Source organism: Pituophis catenifer, unplaced genomic scaffold (assembly GCF_029215685.1).
Source record: "Pituophis catenifer annectens isolate HBS135680 unplaced genomic scaffold, rPitCat1.0.hap2 SCAF_4, whole genome shotgun sequence".
NCBI classification, from domain to species: domain Eukaryota; kingdom Metazoa; phylum Chordata; class Lepidosauria; order Squamata; family Colubridae; genus Pituophis; species Pituophis catenifer.
Window position 1 is genome coordinate 118,335,899 of NW_027256884.1, and position 21,012 is coordinate 118,356,910.

The 21,012-nt window shown below is 43.4% G+C and overlaps 1 protein-coding gene across 1 annotated transcript in view; it reads left to right on the top strand.

Moving 5' to 3' along the window:
* MAML2 (mastermind like transcriptional coactivator 2) overlaps positions 1-21,012 on the top strand; it is a 240,257-nt gene that overhangs the window by 214,534 nt on the left and 4,711 nt on the right. The window contains exons 3-4 of the mRNA XM_070943990.1: positions 16,485-16,667; positions 20,745-20,856. Of these exons, the coding sequence (XP_070800091.1) occupies positions 16,485-16,667; positions 20,745-20,856 (295 nt within the window). The remainder of the gene's footprint in view (positions 1-16,484; positions 16,668-20,744; positions 20,857-21,012) is intronic.

Below are 21,012 nucleotides of genomic sequence, written 5' to 3' on the forward strand. Positions count from 1 at the left end.
TCTCACTTAACGACATGAATTTTGGGCTCAATTGTGTTCATAAGTCAAGGACTACGTCCATACCTAGGAGACCCGATGGGGGAGCACCAGACTGGAGGTGACGCCAAGATTGATAGCAAACCCCACTTCTCCCCTCGCTACGTGCTTCCCCATCCGTCCAGCTTTTATTTTCATATTGCTGTATTCTCATTGTTTTCTTTTTCATTGTTATTATTATTACTTTGTTACGTTTATACTTTTTTTCTTTTTAATTTGATTTATATGCCGACCTTCTCTGGGGACTCAGGGCGGCTTAAAATGCGTTAAGCAATAGCCTTCATACTTTTGTATAGTTATACAAAGTCAGCTTATTGCCCCCACAAACTGGGTCCTCATTTTACCTACCTTAGAAAGGATGGAAGGCTGAGTCAACCTTGAGCCTGGGGAGATTCGAACTTACAGTAATTGCAGACAGCTGGTGTTAATCATAATGCTATCAGTCTGCTGAGCTACCAGGCCCCATACTTCTTTTTATTTTTCCGTTTTATTGTTTTAAGCCATCTAGAGAAGCCCTTTGGTGAGATGGGTGGCAAATAGATTTAACAAACAAATAAATAAACTATAATAGGGCTGAATCCCAAAGGTGCTTTTTTTCAAGAGGCAACTGGATTTTATGGTTTTTCTTTGAAGACGTTTCGCTTCTCATCCAAGAAGCTTCTTCAGCTCTGACTGGATGGTCCTTCCATTGCCCACCATCCAGTCAAAGCTGAAGAAGCTTCTGGGATGAGAAGCGAAACGTCTTCAAAGAAAAACCAGAAAGTGCAGTTGCCTCTTGAAAAAAGCACCTTTGGGACAACGATGATCTGGATGACTGAGAGTCTCCATTAAACATTTAACAGAGCTGAGATGGAATTGTCCCAAGTTCCTGTTTCAGCCAACACCTTTCTTTCTTTATCCACTGGCTTTCCTACACATGGATGTTGTCATCGTGAGAGCTGAAGATCCTTGCTCAAAGAACACATTTGCTATTAGTATATGGCTAGAGGCATCTGTTGGAAGGATCATGTGTCGTGCAGTTCTCTGGGTGCTAGGAGAGAAGCCTCCTGATGATTTTTCTGACGCATAAATGATTTCTGGGGAAAGCAAAACTGATCAAACAATTGCCTATTGACTTCTTGTTGAAATACAAGTAGTCCTCGACTTATGACCATAATTCAGCTCAATATTTTTGTTGCTAAGTGAGACATTTGTTTAGCAATAGCACTTAGACTTATATACCACTTTACAGTGCTTTACAGCCCTTTCTAAGCGGTTTCTAAGCGGTTTACAGAATCAGCCTATTGCCCCTCAACAATCTGGGTCCTCATTTTATCCACCTCGGAAGGATGGAAGGCTGAGTCAACCTTGAGCCTGGTGAGATTCAAACTACCAAATTGCAGGCAGCCGGCAGTCAGCAGAAGTAGCCTGCGGTACTGCATTCTAACCACTGCACCACTGCGGCTCAGTGAGTTTTGCCCCATTTTACGACATTTTTTGCCATATTTGTTAAGTGAATCACTGCAGCTGTTACATCAGTAAACATGGTTTTGAAATAAATCTGGCTTCCCGATTGACTTTGTTTGTCAGATGTTCGCAAAAGGGGATCCCATGACCCCGGGACGCTGCAACCGTCATAAATATGAGTCAGTTGCCAAGCATCTGAATTTTGATCGCATGATCATGGGGATGCTGCAACGGTCGTAAGTATGAAAAATGACAATGTGTCACTTTTTTCAGTGTTGTTGTAACTTTGAATGGTCACTAAATGAACTTGGTTGTAAGCCAAGGACCAGCTGTCCTGTGTTTCATAAAAGGGCTCAACTTGAATGTTAAGAAAAACATTCTATTGTTTGTAGGAAAACCAAGTTGAATCACTTACTGAAAGAGTTCATGACTCCTATCATCATCTTCATAGGATATGTTCAAACAGAAGCAGGACAGCCAAACTGTTGTGGATGTTTTGAGCTGGACTCAATGGCCAAGAGAGTTGGGTTGAGTTTTGGACTTGATGGCTCGGGAGGAGGAGGGGAGGAGCAGTGGTGGGTTTCAACCGGTGTTACCACCGGTTCGCTTCATGCACATGCTTCACGCTCACTCCGCGCAAGCGCAGTGTGTTTCGAAAGAGCTGAGACATGGCAATCCACTCTGCCGCACCTTTCAGCTGTGGTAAAAACAACCGAATATTTTCATTTTTCATTTTAATTTTATTAGATTTTTTATACCGCCCTACTCCCGAAGGACTCAGGGCGGTGAACAGCCAGAAAGATAAAACACACAAACTACAAAATTTAAAAGACAATATAAAAACCCATTAAATAATTTGGCCCAAAACAATTTAAAACACCCCTAATGTTTTAAAACCAATTTTAAAAGTTACAATTAAAAAGGGAAGTTAGGCCAGGCCAGCCTGTTGAAATAAATAAGTCTTGAGGGCACCGCGGAAGGTGCGTAAATCTGGGATCCTCCGTATCTCCTGGGGGAGCTCATTCCAGATAGCAGGTGCCCCCACAGAGAAGGCTCTCCCCAGTCGACACTGTTTGGCCGACGGCACCCTGAGGAGCCCCTCTCTATGTGAGTGTACTGGCTGGTGAGAGGCTACTGGTGGCAGAAGACGGTCCCGTAAGTACCTTGGTCCTAAGCCATGGAGCGCTCTAAAGGTGGTAACCAAAACCTTGAAGCACACCTGGAAGACCACCGGGAACCAGTGCAGCTCGCGCAGGAGAGGTGTCACATGGGAACGCCACGTCGCTCCCATAACCACCCGCGCGGCCACACTCTGAACCAGGTGCTCCTCAAGGGGAGCCCCATGTAGAGAGCATTACAGTAGTCCAGGTGGGAATATGTATAACGCAGGGGCGGGCGGGAGTGCCAAGTTAACCGTCAGAGAGAACCGGTTCGCTCTCAGCTCACCATCGCCGCTACTGGCTTGCCTGAACTAGGTCGAACCGGTAGAAACCCACCACTGGGGAGGAGAGTGCCAATATTACCACAGGGTGTAAGCTGTTCAAAGTAAATCTGTCAAGCATCCAGGAAATCAAGAGATTTAGGCAGTTCAAATGAGTATAAAGAATCCAACAATAAGAGAAATGCACGGGAGATAAGAGAGGCATTCAAGGTGGACTGGACTTAGCTTTCTTGCGTTCACTCAAAGACTCGTGACTTATGACGCGTTTGACCCTTCCCTCAGGCTCAGCCTGTCATCTACAAAATCTGCCTTTTGCAATTGGCTGAAGTGATTTTGCCAATGCCAATGGTGTTCCAGTAACACTCCCTTTGTTGTTGTTGATGATGATGTTTTTGTTTATTGTTGTTATTGTTATTATCGACTTCTGCTGGCCGGGAGAATAGCCAACATGCCTTTAAAAATACTTTGGATATTTATACAGTACTCCAGAATGTCCAATTGCATGGAAATCAATAGATCAGTCAGCCAGGAATCATGCTATTTGGGGTTATGCGTAAATGGCCTGTGTGTGGTCTGGGTAAGTTGTAAAATAAGAAAAGCACATCCCGCGCGCACGTGCACACCCTAGTTGAAATGAGTGCACGAGGAAGAGAAGATCTTTACCTGCCCATAAATAATTCACACAGGAAATTGGTTTCAGGAGAAAGGAAAGAAAGATTGATCTGAAAATGCAAGAGTACTAAGACTATCTCAGTCCAGCCTGTCTGCTTGGTATCGGCTCTTCCAATAAATGAGGAAGATCTGGGGGATATGGAGGGTATTTAAAATAAGGATATTGATTGTTGATTTCTCTGGCAGGAATATTATTCTTTTCACAGTCCGAGGAAAGTATTTTGTTCAGATAACTGTAAGCGAAGCTTAGAATTTGAGAAGTCTCTGAGATAAGAGCATTTGGCAAATACAGATAGTTGTCTACTTACCCTGTTTCCCCCAAAATAAAACATCCCCTGATAATAAGCCCAATCGGGCTTTTGAGCGCATGGCAATAAGGCCAAGTGCTTATTTCAGGGTTCAAAAAAATATAAGACAGGGTCTTATTTTTGGGGAAACACGGTACAACCGTTTGTTTAATGACTGTTCGAAGTTACAACAGCGTGAAAAAGTTACTTACGGCCATTTTTCACACTTACAACTGTTGCAGCATCCCCATGGTTACGTGATTAAAATTAAGACGCTTGGCAACTGACTCATATTTATGACAGTGGCAGTGTCCTTTTGTGACCTTCTGACACACAAAGTCAAGGAAGAAGCCAGATTTCACGTAACAACTGTAGCCAATCGCTTAACAGTTGCGGCGAGGAAGGTCGTAAAAGGAGGCGAAACCTGCTTAACAACTGTCTTGTTTAGCAGCAGGAAATTTGGACTCAGTTGTGGTTGTAATTTGAGGATTACCTGTAGTAACAATGAAGTCATGAACCCCAATTCTGCACTGCCTTGTGTTAAGAAGAGCAATTAATGGGAAGGCAACACTGCCCAACTTCATTGCAATGATACCAGAAGCGTAAATTATGGGGGATAGCACAATTTCTAGCAATATCATTTCCACTCAAGGATGGCAGGAAAGTGGATTGATGTAGCAGTGACCATAACTCTGAGGGAAAATGAGCCTGGCTCTTCTTATATATGTTCCCAGTCAACCCAGTTCCTAGTCTGGAAGGAAGCTACAGGACTAGGTTACTTTCCAGGACCATTTCCTTAACAATAGCGCTTACGCCTTATATACCGCCTCATAGTGTTTTACAGCCCTCTCTAAATGGTTTACATACTATTGCCCCCAACAATCTGGTCCTCATTTTACCCACCTCAGAAGGATGGATGGCTGAATCAACCTTGAGCTGGTCAGGATTGAACTCCTGGAAGTCGGCAGAATTAGCCTGAAATACTGCATTCTAACCACTGCGCCACCACAGCTCTAATAACTTAACACCAGTATTTTTCAACCTTGGTGGCTTTGAAGAGATGTGGACTTCAGCTCCCAGTATTCCCCAGCCAGCATGCTGTCCATTGCTATCCATTGGCGTGCTTTGGGGATTCTGGGAGTTGAAGTCCACACCCCTTAAATCTGTCAATGTTGAGAAACACTTGACTTACACTAATATCGTCTTGGTGTAATAACTTACTTCTGGATCAGAGGTGGCTTTCAGCAGGTTCTGACCAGTTCTGGAGAAGCGGTAGCGGAAATTTTGAATAGTTCAGAGAACCGGTAGTAAAAATTCTGACTGGCCCCGCCCCCATCCATTCTCTGCCTCCCGAGTCCCAGCTGATCAGGAGGAAATGGGGATTTTGCAGTAACCTTCCCCTGCCACGCCCACCAAGCCACGCCCACCAAGCCATGCCACGCCCACCAAGCCATGCCACGCCCACCAAGCTACGCCTACAGAACCGGTAGTAAAAAAATTTGAAAACCCACCACTGTTCTGGATATATTTTTCCCTGTTTGAGGAGAAACCACTTATGAGCGCTCTTTGAGTAAGGTTTCCAAGCCAGGTCTTCATTGTCATGCTATCCTTCTGCTCCCTAGCATGATTGCTAATCAGCATGTGATGAGATTTTCGTCAACTGCTTTGCTGAAATCAGGACGCATTGTCTAATGTCTACAACATTGCCACAATGTTTTCAGGAATTTCATCAGAAAGTGAGATAAGATTACGCAGGCAAGATTTCTTCGTGACAAATGCATAATGGCTTCTGATAATCACCAGCTTATCTTCAAGCCGTTTACGGAGTAAAGTCGTATTAACTGGTTTGGAAACTTCCAAGATTATCGATCGAATGGGGCAGTGATGGCGAATCTTTTAGACACCGAGTACCCAAACTGCACGTGAGCACATGCACATGCCCAAACTGAAAGGTATGAGCGTGTGCAACCTATCTCATGATAGCTGATGAGGATGTTATCCATTCAGTCATGTCTGGCTCTTGGTGGTTCTATGGGCCAGGTGTCTCCACTTCTTCTGATCTTGCACAACAGGTAGTCCTCGATTTATAACAGTTCATTTACTGACCGCAGTTACAACACCATTGACAAATGTGACTTACGACTGTTTTTTCACACTTATAACTATTGTAGCGTCCCTGTGGTCAGTGATCTAAATTCAGATGCTTGACAGTTTTGGACAAGATCTAGATTTTTAAGAGAAGGTACTTCCAATGGGGCCAATATCTCCTCCCAGAGTTCTTTGTGCAATGGTTTGTGATTGCCCTAACTGCAACTGTCACAGAAGTGGCTAGAACTATCCTGTACTCCCTCCATCAAACTAGAGATAGAATAGCTATCAGCCTTCTGACAGTTTCCTGCCTCCTCCCATCCTTTCCACACCACGCTGACTCACAGCAAAGGAGCAGACTCCAAAACTGCTGGAGTAATTGGGGAAATCCCCATAGGCCAGTCAAGGACACCGTGATGCTACGATATCATTGTAGCTGAGAAGAGAAGGGAGTGTTATGGAGCCAGAGTCAAGGATTATCTAGAATTCTGACCAATGGGAAAGCAGCCCAGCCACATGAAGCTCAACTAAGTCAAATCACTAAGTTGAAGACCTTTTTAAACATACGTTTTGGGACAGTTGGGGTCAGAAGAAAATTGGTTTGGTTGCTCATCAGAAATGGTAGGATGGAATCCCAGGGGCAGAGATCAAAGAAAAATAGAATAGAATAGAATTATAGAGTTGGAAGGGACCTTGGAGGTCTTCTAGTCCAACCCCCTGCTCAGGCAGGAAACCTTGTACCATTTAAGGCAAATGGTTGTCCAATCTCTTCTTAAAAACTTCCAGTGTTGGAGAATTCACAACTTCTGGAGGTAAGTTGTTCCACTGATTAATTGTTCTAACTGTCAGGAAATTTCTCCTTAGTTCTAAAATTGCTTCTCTCCTTGATTAGTTTCCACCCATTGCTTCTTGTCCTCCCTTCAGGTGCTTTGGAGAATAGCTTGACTCCCTCTTTTTTGTGGCAACCCCTGAGATATCAGATTCCTGCCATCATGTCTCCCCTAGTCCTTCTTTTCATTAAACTAGACATACCCAATTCCAGCAATCGTTCTTCTTGTGTTTTAGCCTCCAGTCCCCTAATCATCTTTGCTGCTCTTCTCTGCGCTCTTTCTGGAGTCTCAATATCTTGTTTATATTGTGGTGACCAAAACTGAATGCAGTATTCCAAGTGTGGCCTTACCAAGGGCATTATAAAGTAGCATTAACCGTTCACGTGATCTTGATTCTATCCCTCTGTTAATGCAGCCTAGAACTGTGTTGGCTTTTTTGGCAGCTGCTGCACACTGCTGGCTCAGATCAGTTGTAGGAGTGTCGTGCAAGCCTTATGTGGAAGGGACTGATTTTACATTCATTTTTTTGCAGATTGCAGATAGCTGGGTTGATCATGTCGACCCTTGCAACATCTCCATGAAAATGATCTTATGTCAAACCAAGACTATTTACATTCTTAATTGTGCATTGTTGTGAATCTTTGTTTTGGCTCATTGATGTATAAATGTAATGTTTGTTTCCAAATATGCTTTCATATTTGGTTCTTTTTATGCCTTGTATATTTTGAGAGACCACTTTTTCCAAAGAGAAGGGAGAAGCAGGACAGTGTCCTAGTCACTCCAGAGATTCTATTTGTTCATCGCACATACACAAAAAAACACTAGATGATTTGTTTGCTTCTGTTTCAGCGAAAGGGCAGTTCTACTGTTTATCTTCCATGCTGGTCTCATTCCAGTCTGGGCTGGTAGCTGGCCAAGTCAGTGTTCAGTTCAGAGGATGACCCCAGCAAGACCTGATGGTCATCTCTCTCCTTCTTGTCCTTCCCATCCTTGCTGGCTGGCTTTTGTATGGATCGTTCCAGCAAAAAATAGAAAGGTGGTGGAGTCCTTGGTGTTCTTGGAGCTTGATTGTCTTCTTGTAGATGTTTCATTACCCAACTACTGTAGGCAACTTCATCATCATTGTTTCTGCTTTTCACACTATGGACTTCAGCCTTAGTCCATCTGAAATTGGGATGCAAAGAAGGGAGTACATGGGCCACCTACAAAATACCAGCACCTCTTATATACTACTAGATCTCCCCAAATATGTGTAGGAAAAATAGTCGAACCATTCTGAGATTTTAAGAAGGAAAAAATAAAGCACCCATTTCTGCCTTTGTGACATTCCACGCTAAATTGTTGTTGTTGTTAGTTATGAAGTCGTGTCCAACCCATCGCAACCCCATGGATAGCATTCCTCCAGGTTTTCCTGTCTTCTACCATCTTCTGGTGTCCATTTAAGCTCGCGCCGATTGCTTCAGTGACTCCATCCAGCCACCTCATTCTCTGCCATCCCCTTCTTCTTTTACCCTCAGTCTTTCCCAGCATTAGGCTCTTCTCCAGTGAGTCCTTCCTTCTCATTAGGTGGACAAAGTATTTGAGTTTCATCTTCAGGATCTGGCCTTCTAAAGAGCAGTCAGGGTTGATCTCTTCTAGGACTGACCGGTTTGATTGCCTTCCTGTCCAAGGGACTCACAGGAGTCTCCTCCAGCACCATAGTTCAAAGGCCTCAATTCTTTGGCGCTCAGCCTTCCTTATGGTCCAACTTTCACAGCCATACATTGCAACTGGAAAAACCATAGCCTTGACTATACACACTTTTGTTGGCAGGGTGATGTCTCTGCTTTTTATTATGCTGTCTAGCTTTGCCATTATTATATACACAAAAATGACAGTATACACAGCAAATGAGATATCATTTATTATTATTATTATTATTATTATTATTATTATTATTATTATTATTATTATTATTATTAGTTAATCTTTAGTGAGATTCACAGCCTTTGAGGCTGGTTAATAGCTCAGCAGCTCGAGTCCCAACCAAGGACCTAAGAACTGTTTTTTTTTTTATTTTATTTTTTTTTATTTGATTTATATGCCGCCCTTCTCCAGAGACTCAGGGCGGCTTACAATGTGCTAAGCAATAGCCTTCATCCTTTTTGTATATTTATACAAAGTCAGCTTATTGCCCCCACAACTGGGTCCTCAATTTACCTACCTTAGAAAGGATGGAAGGCTGAGTCAACCTTGAGCCTGGCGAGAATCGAACCTGCAGTAATTGCAGGCAGTTGGTCTTAATAACAGAGTGCTTTAGACCACTGTACTACCAAGGCTCTTTTCATGTTAAGGTATCGTCAGAGGATGTAAGCTGTTCCGAGTAAGGTGGATGATGATGATGATGATGATGATGATGATGATGATGATGATGATTAGCTAAATTGTTAGATGGTAGCAGAGAGTTGTAGAGAGCTTTAACTCTTTCCTGTCACTTAGTAGTTTTCTTACTTTAGTAACCCATGTCTAATACACTTTCTATTTTATACCAAGTCCCCAAATTCCACTTGGAACCCTGGCCCCCCCATTTAGTTTTGGAGCACCAACTTTCTTATGTCTGATATGGTCCTTAACAGAATAACAGAGTTGGAAGGGACCTTGGAGGTCTTCTAGTCCAACCCCCTGTTCAAGCAGGAGACTGTTAAGGTAATGATGATTTAAAGCTGACCAGCTGCTATAAGGCTATAAACTGAGATGATGATGAAATCAGAATGAGTAGGCAGGGTTACTGCCACTTTAAGAAGCTGTCTATATAAGGGAGACCATTAGAGGGCATCTCTCTCTCTCCTCGTATATCACTCTCTCTCTCCTCGTGTATCTGCATTATAGTTCTCCATGTAGAGTTGAAGAAGACTGATTGCTTGTCTGGTATGTGCCTACCACATGTATGTCGTATATAGAAGTCTTGTATATAAACCACTGTTTGTAAGACAAACTTCTGTGTACTGTATTTTGCTCCTGGGTTGTCTCAAAATAGTAGTCACGCTGTAAACACTCTGTCAGAGACCTTATACTCTTTCAGACAAATGGTTGTCAATCTCTTCTTTAAAACCACCAGTGATGAGGCACCCACAACTTCTGGAGGCAAGTCATTCCACTGATTAATTGTTTTACTGCCAGGAAATTTTTCCTTATTTCTAAGTTGGCTCTCTCCTTCATTAGTTCCCATCCATTGCTTCTTGTTCTGTCTTCGGGTGCTTTGGAGACGCGGTTGACCCTCTCTTCTTTGTGGCAGCCTCGTAGATATTGAAAGACTGCTATCATGTCACCCCTAGCCCTTCTTTTCATTAAATTAGACATATCCAATTCCGGCAACCGTTCTTCGTATGTTTTAGCCTCCAGTCCTTGAGCCAACGGTACCTGCACACCTCAGCTGAAACTCCCAAACAGCGATCTTTGCCTGCTAAAATAATCCATGCCTGCTTTATGGTTTATCCCGATTCCCAATTCCAGGCATTTGTGACTTCTGCAAGAAACCAAGATAAACAGAACATGTTTTAACACAAAGGGGGTGGGGAGGAAGCATTTGACGCAAAGGCTAAAGAAACAGTTAAAATGTTCCAGGCGCTGTTGTTCTGAATGGTTTTCTCCCCGTACGAATGGCTCCCCAGCTGGGAAAGGGGGATAAATTGAGGTTGACTGCTCCAAGGCAATATGAGGATAGGATCTTATTGTCAGACCCTAAGCATGAAAAGAATGAGAAAGTTCTGACATGCATAGCTGTGGTTTGAGAGAATGAAAGGGGGGAGGTGGAAAAGAGGAATAATATTTCCAAATCTTTCCAGGGAGTACAATCAGCAACCTGTATTAAATCAGTCTTTTTTTAAAAAAAAAATCTATTTGCTGTAAGGTAGAAGGAGATAATTTTCTGACAGCCTAAGAAAGAATGAAAAACAATTATAAAGTACATTTTCTTTGGCCTCCCCGGAAGAATTTATACATAGCAAGAATGGCAAAGAGGTTTGTCAGTTGCGCACGGACACATGGGCATTCACACCTACACACTCTCAAGAACCACGGCTCTCATATTTTCCTCTTTGCGTCAATCCATATAAAATATTTTACACCCAACAGAAGAGAGCAGTGTTTGTCAACCTTGGCAACTTCGAGATGTGTGGACTTCAATTCCCAGGATTCTCCAGCCAGCATCTAAAATTCACTTGAGGCTGAGAAACACTGTCCTATAGGATTCCAACATCTGTGCTTGGAGACATTATATGGACATATTTAAGAAGACTGCCCTGTCTGATCACCCATGAGCACTCATAGCCCAGACAGGAAATACTCCAGACTGGCTCAGCAGGAGACTACATTGAGCACATGAAGAAACAAATTAGACACAAATCACTATCGGCCTTTGTTCATGTTAAAAAAAAACTTTGATTATTGGGTAAGTTGAAGTTGCCGCAAGACCACAGGAGCTGATCAGTGGCCCAAGAGAGAATCTGCCCTCCCTGCAATGTGGTTTCAAGAAACATAGGGAAAAGGGCTTTTTCTGACCCATAGAACTGTTGAAAATCTTTGGATTAAAGAAGTAGAGACCAGGGGTGCTATTGAGCAGGTTCTGACAGGTTCTGGAGAACCGGTAGCGGAAATTTTGAGTAGTTCGGAGAACCAGCAAATACCATCTCTGGCTGGCTCCAGAGAATGGTGGGAATGGAGATTTTGTAATATCCTTCCCCCAGGAGTGGGGAGGGGAATGAGGATTTTACAATATCCTTCCCCTGGAGTGGGGGGGGGGGCGAATGGAGATTTTGCAGTATCCTTTCCCTACCATGCCCACCAAGCCACGCCCACAGAACCTGTAGTTTAAAAATTTGAATTCCACCACTGGTAGAGACCTCCTTTGTCGATATGTAGCTAAGGGCCATCATGGGGTTTATTTGATTTTGTTTATTTTGTTTGTCAAACATGTACAAGACAGCGGGTATAGGTATAAACATAAACATAAACAAAGGAAGTAAGTTCAGGTAAATGGGGACAGAAAGACAAGGACGATAGGCACGCTGGTGAGCTTATGCATGCCCCCTTTACGGACCTCTTAGGAATGGGGTGAGGTCCATGGTAGACAGTTTAAGGTTGAAGCTGTGGGGGTTTGAGGCTGTAACAACGGAGTCAGGTAGAGCATTCAAGGTGTTGACCACTCTGTTGCTGAAGTTGTATTTTCTGCAATCGAGTTTGGAGCGGTTTACCTTGAGTTTGTATCGATTGTTTGCCCGTGTATTATTGTGGCTGAAGCTGAAGAAGTCGTTGATAGGTAAGACGTTGTAGCAGACAATTTTGTGTACTATGCTTAGATCGGACCGCAGGCGGCACAGTTCCAGATTATCCAAGCCCAGTATTTCAAGTCTGGATTATCCATGTAATCTTTTCAATGCTCCTTTTCCATCTATGTAATCCCCAAACTGGAACACTTATTAGAACTTCTTTAAAGTTATTTGAAAGAGAAAGTTAGCCAAGGAAAATGTTGGTTTGTTAGATAATGTAGGAAAAGAATCTTGAATGAAGAGAAGGAGACCCGGAAAAATTGGCATGAATTCTGGTCATCTGTCTTTATTACAGAAGTTACAAGACAGATGAGCCTGCTCTGACTTTTCAGGGAAGAAATCTGAACTAAAGCAAATTGACTGAGGTAACAAAAGAAGATGTAGGACATCTTGAAAGTTGGTAACAAATCACGGAGTCCCAAAGACATCCTCAGAGGGTTATTAAAACACAGAAATGTGAAATGCGATCTTCAGGTCAATCTTTTTAACCTGTCCTCACCCCACCCCCTTAAAGATAGCCAATGAGACATCAATATTTTAAAAAGAGAGATCAGGGAAATTATAGGCCACTCAGCATAATGTCTGTTCCAGGGGAATTGGCAGAAAACATTTATTTTAAAGGCATATAAAGGAACAGGTTTCACTGAAGGAAAATCAGCGTGAATTCCGCAAAGGCAAATCCTGCCTCCCCAATCTTGTAGAGTTCTGAGGAATGTCAAAAATGTGTAGATGGAGGTGCCTCTATCCACACGGGATGTGTAGATTTTCAAAAGTATTTGACCACATTCCTCGTCAGATGTTACTGAGTAAAATTGGCAGCCACAGGATAAGAAGACCTGTGGTTTTAGGGATTGCCAACTTTGTTTTAATTGGTTCAAAACCAAAAAAAAAAAAAAAAATAGGAATAAATGAGAAATTTTCTTAATGGAAAAATATAACAAATATAGTTTTTCAAGAATCTGCTTTGATTCTAATGCTTCCTAACTTGTTTATAATTGACGTTTGTGACTTAGGGGAATGCAGTAAGCTGGCCATGTTTGCAAATAACACTAAACATCTGGTTGCTTCTGAATCTTTACCTATCCGAGAACTGACCGTTATACTTTAGTTATTAGTATTTATTTATTTTATTTATTTTATTTGCTAAGTACGTATTAGATAATATATATAAGTATAAGCATTAATTGAATACATAAAATGAATACAATAAAAGGGGACCTTAGGACAGGGACAGTAGGCACGCTGGTGCTCTTATGCACGCCCCTTACAGACCTCTTAGGAATGGGGTGAGGTCAACAGTAGACAGTCTAAGGTTAAAATTTTGGGGGTTTTGGGATGAAACCACAGAGTCTGGTAGTGCATTCCAGGCATTGACCACTCTGTTGCTGAAGTCATATTTTCTGCAATCAAGTTTGGAGCAGTTCACTTTAAGTTTGTATCTATTGTGTGCTCGTGTATTGTTGTGGCTGAAGCTGAAGTAGTCATTGACATAGAGAGAGGACTGTGAACATTTCAATGCCTTGTTCTGAGGAATACTTCACAATGATGTTAGGGTTAGAGTTAGAATTAGGTTGGCTTGTTGATCTGCTATAGACCGAAAGTGGTGTTAATCTCACTGGGAAAGATGGATGGATGAGATCTTCCTTTTACTTTAATTGCTCTGCCTTCAGATGAGATAAATCAAATAATAAATACAGACTTTCTTAACTATAGTGGTGAGAATGTCCACCTAGTCCATATTTTGAGCCGAGGTGGTGCAGTGGTTAGAATGCAGTACTGCAGTCTATTTCAGCTGACTGCTAGCTGCAATTCGGCAGTTCAAATCTCACCGGCTCAAGGTTGACTCAGCCTTCCATCCATCCGAGGTTGGTAAAATGAGGACCCAGATCGTTGAGGGGCAATATGCTGAGTCTGTAAACCACTTAGAGAGGGCTGTAAAAGCCCTGTGAAGCGGTATATAAGTCTAAGTGCTATTGCTATTGCTATATTTTGACATAGTTTAAGCCACGGGTGTCAAACTTGCCCCGTCATGTTGTCATCACATGATGTATCAAGTTTTCTCCCTTCATAGAGATGGGGTGGGCGTGGCCTGCACGTGACGCATCCGGCCTGTGGGCCGCCAGTTGGACTCCCCTAGTTTAAACAAACAATTAAGATTGTTTTGAGTTTGACTGATGTTAAAAAAAAAGCTAAACAGGATTGTAAATGGTTAGTATTTGATTAGAAATCCAACTAGGTCATCTCAGCACAGTACACTAGGCTGAAAAGTTGGGAGGGGGGGAAATCCCAGGTGGTGGCCGTGTCAAGCCATTTGTGTATTGTTGCCAAGAAAACTATGGTTATGTCCATGTAGTTGTCAAGGGTTGGACTCAGAGGAGATGTCTGTGGAGATTCTCAATCATCCAGGTCATGGTTGCCTTGAAGGCAGTAGTGGGTTGCCCCCGGTTCGCACCGGTTCTATAGAATTGGTAGTAAAACTGGTGGGAGGCTCCGCCCACTGTCATCAAAACGCTTCTGCGTGAGCGAAGCAAGCGAGCGTGGCCCTGTTGCGAACCGGTAGTAAAGGTAAGTAGAACCCACCCCTGCTTAAAGGTGCTTTTTTCAAAAGGCAACTGGACTTCCTTAGTGTTTTCTTTGAAGTGAAAGCCTCCAAAGAAAAACACCAAGAAAGACCTGTTGCCTTTTGGGATAAAAAAGGCACCTCTGAGACTCAGAGGAAACTTTACCTTACCTTCTCCAACTGCTCTTTGGGTCTTTGTGAAAAGGTTTTTTAAGCCCTTGGCTGCACCGTTTTATTGGTGATTTGCTCCCAGATTATATTGCTTTGTTTTACATTCTCATAAGCTGCCCTAATTAGCTTTTTGACAGAAGAATTGAGCAATAATGCTTACCCACACATAAAATAAATAATGAGTGACCGGAATTCAGAAAGAGCAATGGGCAGGAACTAAATTATAACTTCCTGGGTGAGCGGATAGTTTAATCTGAAGCTCTGGTCTTGGCAGTTTCTTAGAATTTGATGGGGATGTGGAAATTCCTAGCCACAGTTTACATCAGGTTAAATACATCCTCCAGTCCTTGCTTTTTGTTTCTTGGCCACAATGGTGTGTAAAAAAGATAGAAGCCAGCCATTCTGATTTCACACAGAGGGAGCCATATGTCCCTACAATTTCTGATTCTTTTTTTTCCAACCTTAATTATGCAAATAAATAGAACCAAAGAGAAGACAGTGCCTTTTACCTAGTAGGAAGATAGAAAGTTTAAATACTCTATATGAAAACAACATTTGAAGAAGACGTTGTATATGAAGAGATGCATTGGCTCCATTAACCTTCTCTTTTTTTTTACCTCTGTAAATAAGAGATGGGTCACCCGTTGCAATTTGTGCAAAGGTTTTTTTCCCCATTTCCTTACTGTGGCGGGTTGCCCAAATTTTCATGTGCCTAATTTACTTCGAATGAGTATAAATGATTTATTGACCGACCAACCAATCGACCGATTGATTGAGTGGGGTTTTTTTTTTTTCAGCTTGAGCTTTTCAAAGCAGTATTTAATATAACAAAATGTGTGATCAACAAACCTGCATGTGGAAGAAAATATGTCCTGAGGTAAAATAAGAAAGATATCTACCTTAGGTCCAACTCTGTTATTCTATTCTGTTCTGTTCTGTTCTGTTCTGTTCTGTTCTGTTCTGTTCTATGATCAGATGACCTGTCCTGTCCTGTCCTGTCCTGTCCTGTCCTGTCCTGTCCTATTCTATTCTATTCTATTCTATTCTATTCTATTCTATTCTATTCTATTCTATTCTATTCTATTCTATTCTATTCTATTGAATCTGCTGGATTTCACCCCTGGTGCAGATGTAGTTGGTGTTCCGTTATCATACTACTAGCTACTATGACAGTATAGTTCCTCATAGTTCCCAGGACAATTCATTCGACTGCCAGCAGTTCGATCCTGACCATCTCAAGGTGATCGAATCTCACCAGGCTCAAGGTCAACTCAGCCTTCCACCCGTCCAAGGTTAGGAAAATGAGGACCCAGATTGTTGGGGGCAATAGGCTGACTCCGTAAACCACTTAGAGACGGCTGTAAAGCACTGTGAAGCAGAATATAAGTTTAAATGCTATTGCTATTTCTTTGAGCTTCAAGATTTTCAGTTCACATGCAACAAGAGGGACTTTTTTTTTTTTCAAATTATGCTTTGGTCAAGTTCTTGCAGTAGATACCACAGCGTATAACAGAAGGATCTTGGTTTTCATCACCTTCCAAGAAGATAGGAAAGGTGATGCTCCCTTTTCCATTTTTGCTTGTGTGCACCTTTGCATCTCTTTCGACTCATCCCATCTTTCCTTTTTTTTTTTTTTTTCTTTTCCAGAATCAACATACCGTCTTGAGTCAAAGTGGAGGCACCAACCCAGGATCTGCCTCGTGCACAAATGCAAACACTGGAACCAACTACATCAACTCATCGCCACAAGCATTGCTGAATCAGCAGCTGAAACAACAGTTCCTCCTTCAGCAGCAGCAGCAGCAGCAGCACCAAATACTAACCGAAGCAGTAAATATCCCAGTTTTCTATTTTAGCTCTATATACCCGTGTTTCCCCGAAAATAAGACCCAGTCTTATTTTCTTTTGGGCCCCAAAAATAAGCACCAGGTCTTCTTTTTGGGCCCCAAAAATAGCACCTGGCTATTGGGGGCGAATCACTGGCCCCCACAGAGAGGGCTCGCAACTTAGGCGTCCTCCTGGATGCACGGCTGTCTTTAGAAGAGCACGTGACGGCCGTGGCCAGGGGGGCTTTTTATCAGGTTCGCTTGATACGCCAGTTGCGCCCCTTTCTGGATCGGGACTCCCTACGCATGGTCACTCAAGCACTCATCACTTCCCGCCTGGACTACTGCAATGCTCTGTACATGGGGCTCCCCTTGGGGTGCACCCGGAGGCTACAGTTAGTCCAGAATGCGGCCGCGCGGGGGATTATGGGAGCGACGAGGCGCTCACATATGACACCTCTCCTGCGCGAGCTGCACTGGCTGTCGAGTCCTACCGGAGCTCACCATCGATGGGGGTGTGGGAGACGAAGGAGTGGAGATAAGCAGCCGCAGCGAACACACAAACAGTTCCTGGATAGCAGCATTCAGGGCGATGATTGATGACGTTGCCGGGCCTCTCCGATTCTGCTGTCCTCGCTGCTCTGGTACTCGCAGCTGTTACTGTTAAGGGAGTGGGGGGTGCTTGATTGATAATCACCGGATGTATGTTTAAGGGGCTGAGTTTTTGTTAAATAGCGCTGTGGTGTGATTACACCAAGTGCTGACTTTGAACCAAAACACCGACTTGTACTTTACTTTTGACTGCAAGCTTATCATTGCCAAAGTAAACCCTGATTCTCTGTGTGTTACTGGTGATTATTTCCTATCGCAGTTCTGAACGAACGACAAGCCGAGACTGGCTTCCTGTGGTCTTCCGGGTGCGCTTCAAGGTGTTGGTGACCACCTTTAAAGCGCTCCATGGCTTAGGGCCGGGGTATCTGCGAGACCGCCTTCTGCCGCCCATAGCCTCCCACTGGCCGGTTCGCTCGCACAGAGAGGGCCTCCTCAGGGTGCCGTCGGCCAGACAGTGCCGGCTGGCGACCCCCAGGGGAAGAGCCTTCTCTGTGGCAGCACCCGCCCTCTGGAATGACCTACTCTCTGAGATACGCACGATATCAGACCTCCGGACTTTTCGTCGGGCCCTGAAAACACACCTATTCCATCTAGCCGGGCTGGCTTGATCCCATCCTCTCAGTTTTAATTGAATTCGGTTTTAATTGGGTTGTTTTTAAATCTTGGGGCGAAATTATTTAATTGTTTTTTAAATTGTTTTTAAATTTTATATGCAATGTTTTATCTTGGCTGTACACCGCCCTGAGTCCCGCAGGAGAAGGGCGGTATAGAAATAAAATAAAATAAAATAAATAAATAAATAAATTTTCAGGGGATGTCTTACCCGCTTTCCTTAGGACCACTGCAACCAGGCCTCCCACTCCCCGACACTTGTCGCACCGCAGCCCCATTTCTTCTGTGGTCGCTCACAGCCAGGCATCACATGGTGCATTGCGCTGGTGCCGCCGCTTACAGCAGGACACTGCATGACTAGTTGTGCTGCTGCCGCTGCTTACAGCAGGAGGCTGCGTGGCTTGTTGCGCCAGTGCCGTTGGTCACGACTGGAGGCTATTTGGCGTGTTGTGGCATTGCGCACGAAAGCGGCAGCACTGGGGTGACATGCCATGCCGCCTCCTGCCACGAGTGGCAGCACCGGTGTGACACGGCACGTGGCATCCTGCTGCAAGCGGCAGCATTGGTGCGATGCACCACGTGGCATCCGGCCGCAAGCAGCCAGAGTTCTGACAGTTGCACATATCCCCTCGTTAAACACATTTTGGGCACTTGGCAACTGCCTCACTTTTGCGACTGGTTGTTGCCTTCCACGGTCACATGACTGAGATTTATGACATTGTAGCACAGTGGTTAGAATACATTATTGCAGGCTAATTCACTGCTCACTGCCAGGAGTTCGATTCTGACCGGCTCAAGGTTGACTCAGCCTCCCATCCTATCAAGGTCGGTAAAATGAGGACCCAGATTGCTTGGGGCAAGATGCCGACTCTGTAAACCGCTTAGAGAGGGCTATAAAGCACCGTGAAGCGGTATATAGATCTAAGTGCTAGTGCTATTTTTTTCAGGTTTCCGGAAAAAACACCCATAGTAATAAATTGCTTTGCTTAAAGATCACTGCAAAAAAGTCATAAAATTAGGTCTGGTCACATGGGTGTCTTGACTTATGACCATCATGGCTTATGATAGAAATTCCTGGCTGCATTACGATCATATGTTGAGGACTACCTATAATAATATTAGAGTAGGACTTCAGTGTAGAAGTCAACAATGATATGATTGCAGACAAGGGTGGGAAATTTGTATTTTCATCCAAAAGGACAGCAGGTTACAGAGCTCTGTAACCTGCTGTTCTCGGGGATGAAAATACAAATTTCCCGCTCTTGTCTGCAATCATATCATTATTAATACGGAGTTGAAACAGTGCAGCAAGTACCATTTCCTTTTTAGCATAGGCAGCCGACAAAAAAGGATCTCTCTCTCTCTCTCTCTCTCTCTCTCTCTCTCTCTCTCTCTCTCTCTCTCTCTCTCTCTCTCACACACACACACACACACACACACACACACACACACACACACACTTCAGGCAAAATTTGGTGTGCTTTCCAGAACTGCCCAATTGGACTGGAAATGCTTTTCTTCTGCAGGAAGAGTGAGGCATGAGAAAGACATTATTATTCCATCCAGATCATTTAAGTCACCTGCATTAATTTATAGCCTTTTCTTAGAACTATCAGATATATCATTCCAAAGGTGCTTTTTTAAAGAGGCAACTGGACTTTCTGGTTTTTCTTTGAAGACGTTTCGCTTCTCGTCCAAGAAGCTTCTTCAGCTCTGACTGGATGGTGGGGAATGGAAGGATTTATACTCCTTGCAGACAGCTGGTCATTTGCATTCTTTATTGCATTCTGACCAGCTGCCTACAAGGAGTATAAATCCTTCCATTCCCCACCATCCAGTCAGAGCTGAAGAAGCTCCTTGGATGAGAAGCGAAACGTCTTCAAAGAAAAACCAGAAAGTCCAGTTGCCTCTTGAAAAAAAGCACCTTTGGGACAACCATGGCCTGGATGACCGAGATTCTCCATAGATATCAGATATGTCCCAGCAACAGTTCCTCTTAATATTTGTTCTCATCCTAAACAATATACAAATATTTCATTGGATCTGTGGGGTCTCCATATTTCATAACCTGAAATTACAGTTATCTCTACCAGCGTCCCCAGCCTGTTGTGCTACATTGTTGAGAATTTAGTTTCCAAAATTAATTCCAAACTCTCTGAGGGACATCAAGCTGGAAAAGTTTGTTCTAACAAAAATATCCTACAGCTCCCCACCCGCTTCTCCTCTGTTTTATCAATAGAGTAGGATATCCTTTGAGAATCTCTATATATAAAAGCCAAGTACCACTCACTCATCACGAAATCTCCAGTACTGTAAAGCCTACAAACTTGAAATTTGGCATGTATGTTCCTCTTGGCTTCTAGGTGCTCGCTAAGAAAGGATTTTTCGAAATGACCATCAGAACATTAGTATTTCATATACAGTATTATATTCACATGCTCTGGTGCTAAGGAACTAGACATTCTATTCCCCCGCCCCACCTGAAAAGAACTCTCTTCCAACTGCCAGTTGCCTTATATTAACATGCTCTGCTGCTACCCCTTTGCTAAATCGGGCATGGGCGTGGCCAGCGCATCACTCATCTGGCCTGTGGGCTGGGAAATTCCATTACCCCCTCCCCCTCCCCCTCTGTTCCAACTGCCAGTTGCCTTATATTAACATGCTCTGCTGCTACGGAGGTGCACATTCTACATTAAGTTTTAGGCTTTAAGTGTCAATTTATCAAGCCTGATCACATAGTTTTGTAGTGAAGCATGTGCGTTCAGCTAGTGTATGTATATGCTGTCAGGTGATTCTGTTCAAACCTTCAGAATAATAAATAAATAGCAATGCTTTTCTCTTTTTCTCCCTCCTGTAGGAGAAAGCAACCCCTCAAGATCAACTGAATAGACACCTTACAAGACCACCACCAGATTATAAGGACCAAAGAAGGGGACAAGTCAATGTGCAGCAAACTCACCAATATTCTGGTAAGCATGCACATAAAAGCAAACAAGCCACCTTCAGACAAAGATTTGACTCATTTTGAGTGAGGGACAGGTGGCTCTTTCCTCCTGAGCATCGCTTTAGGGCTTCCTTCTATCCAAGTTTTATGTGAGAGTTTCTTCTGTTTTCTTCCTGTTTTC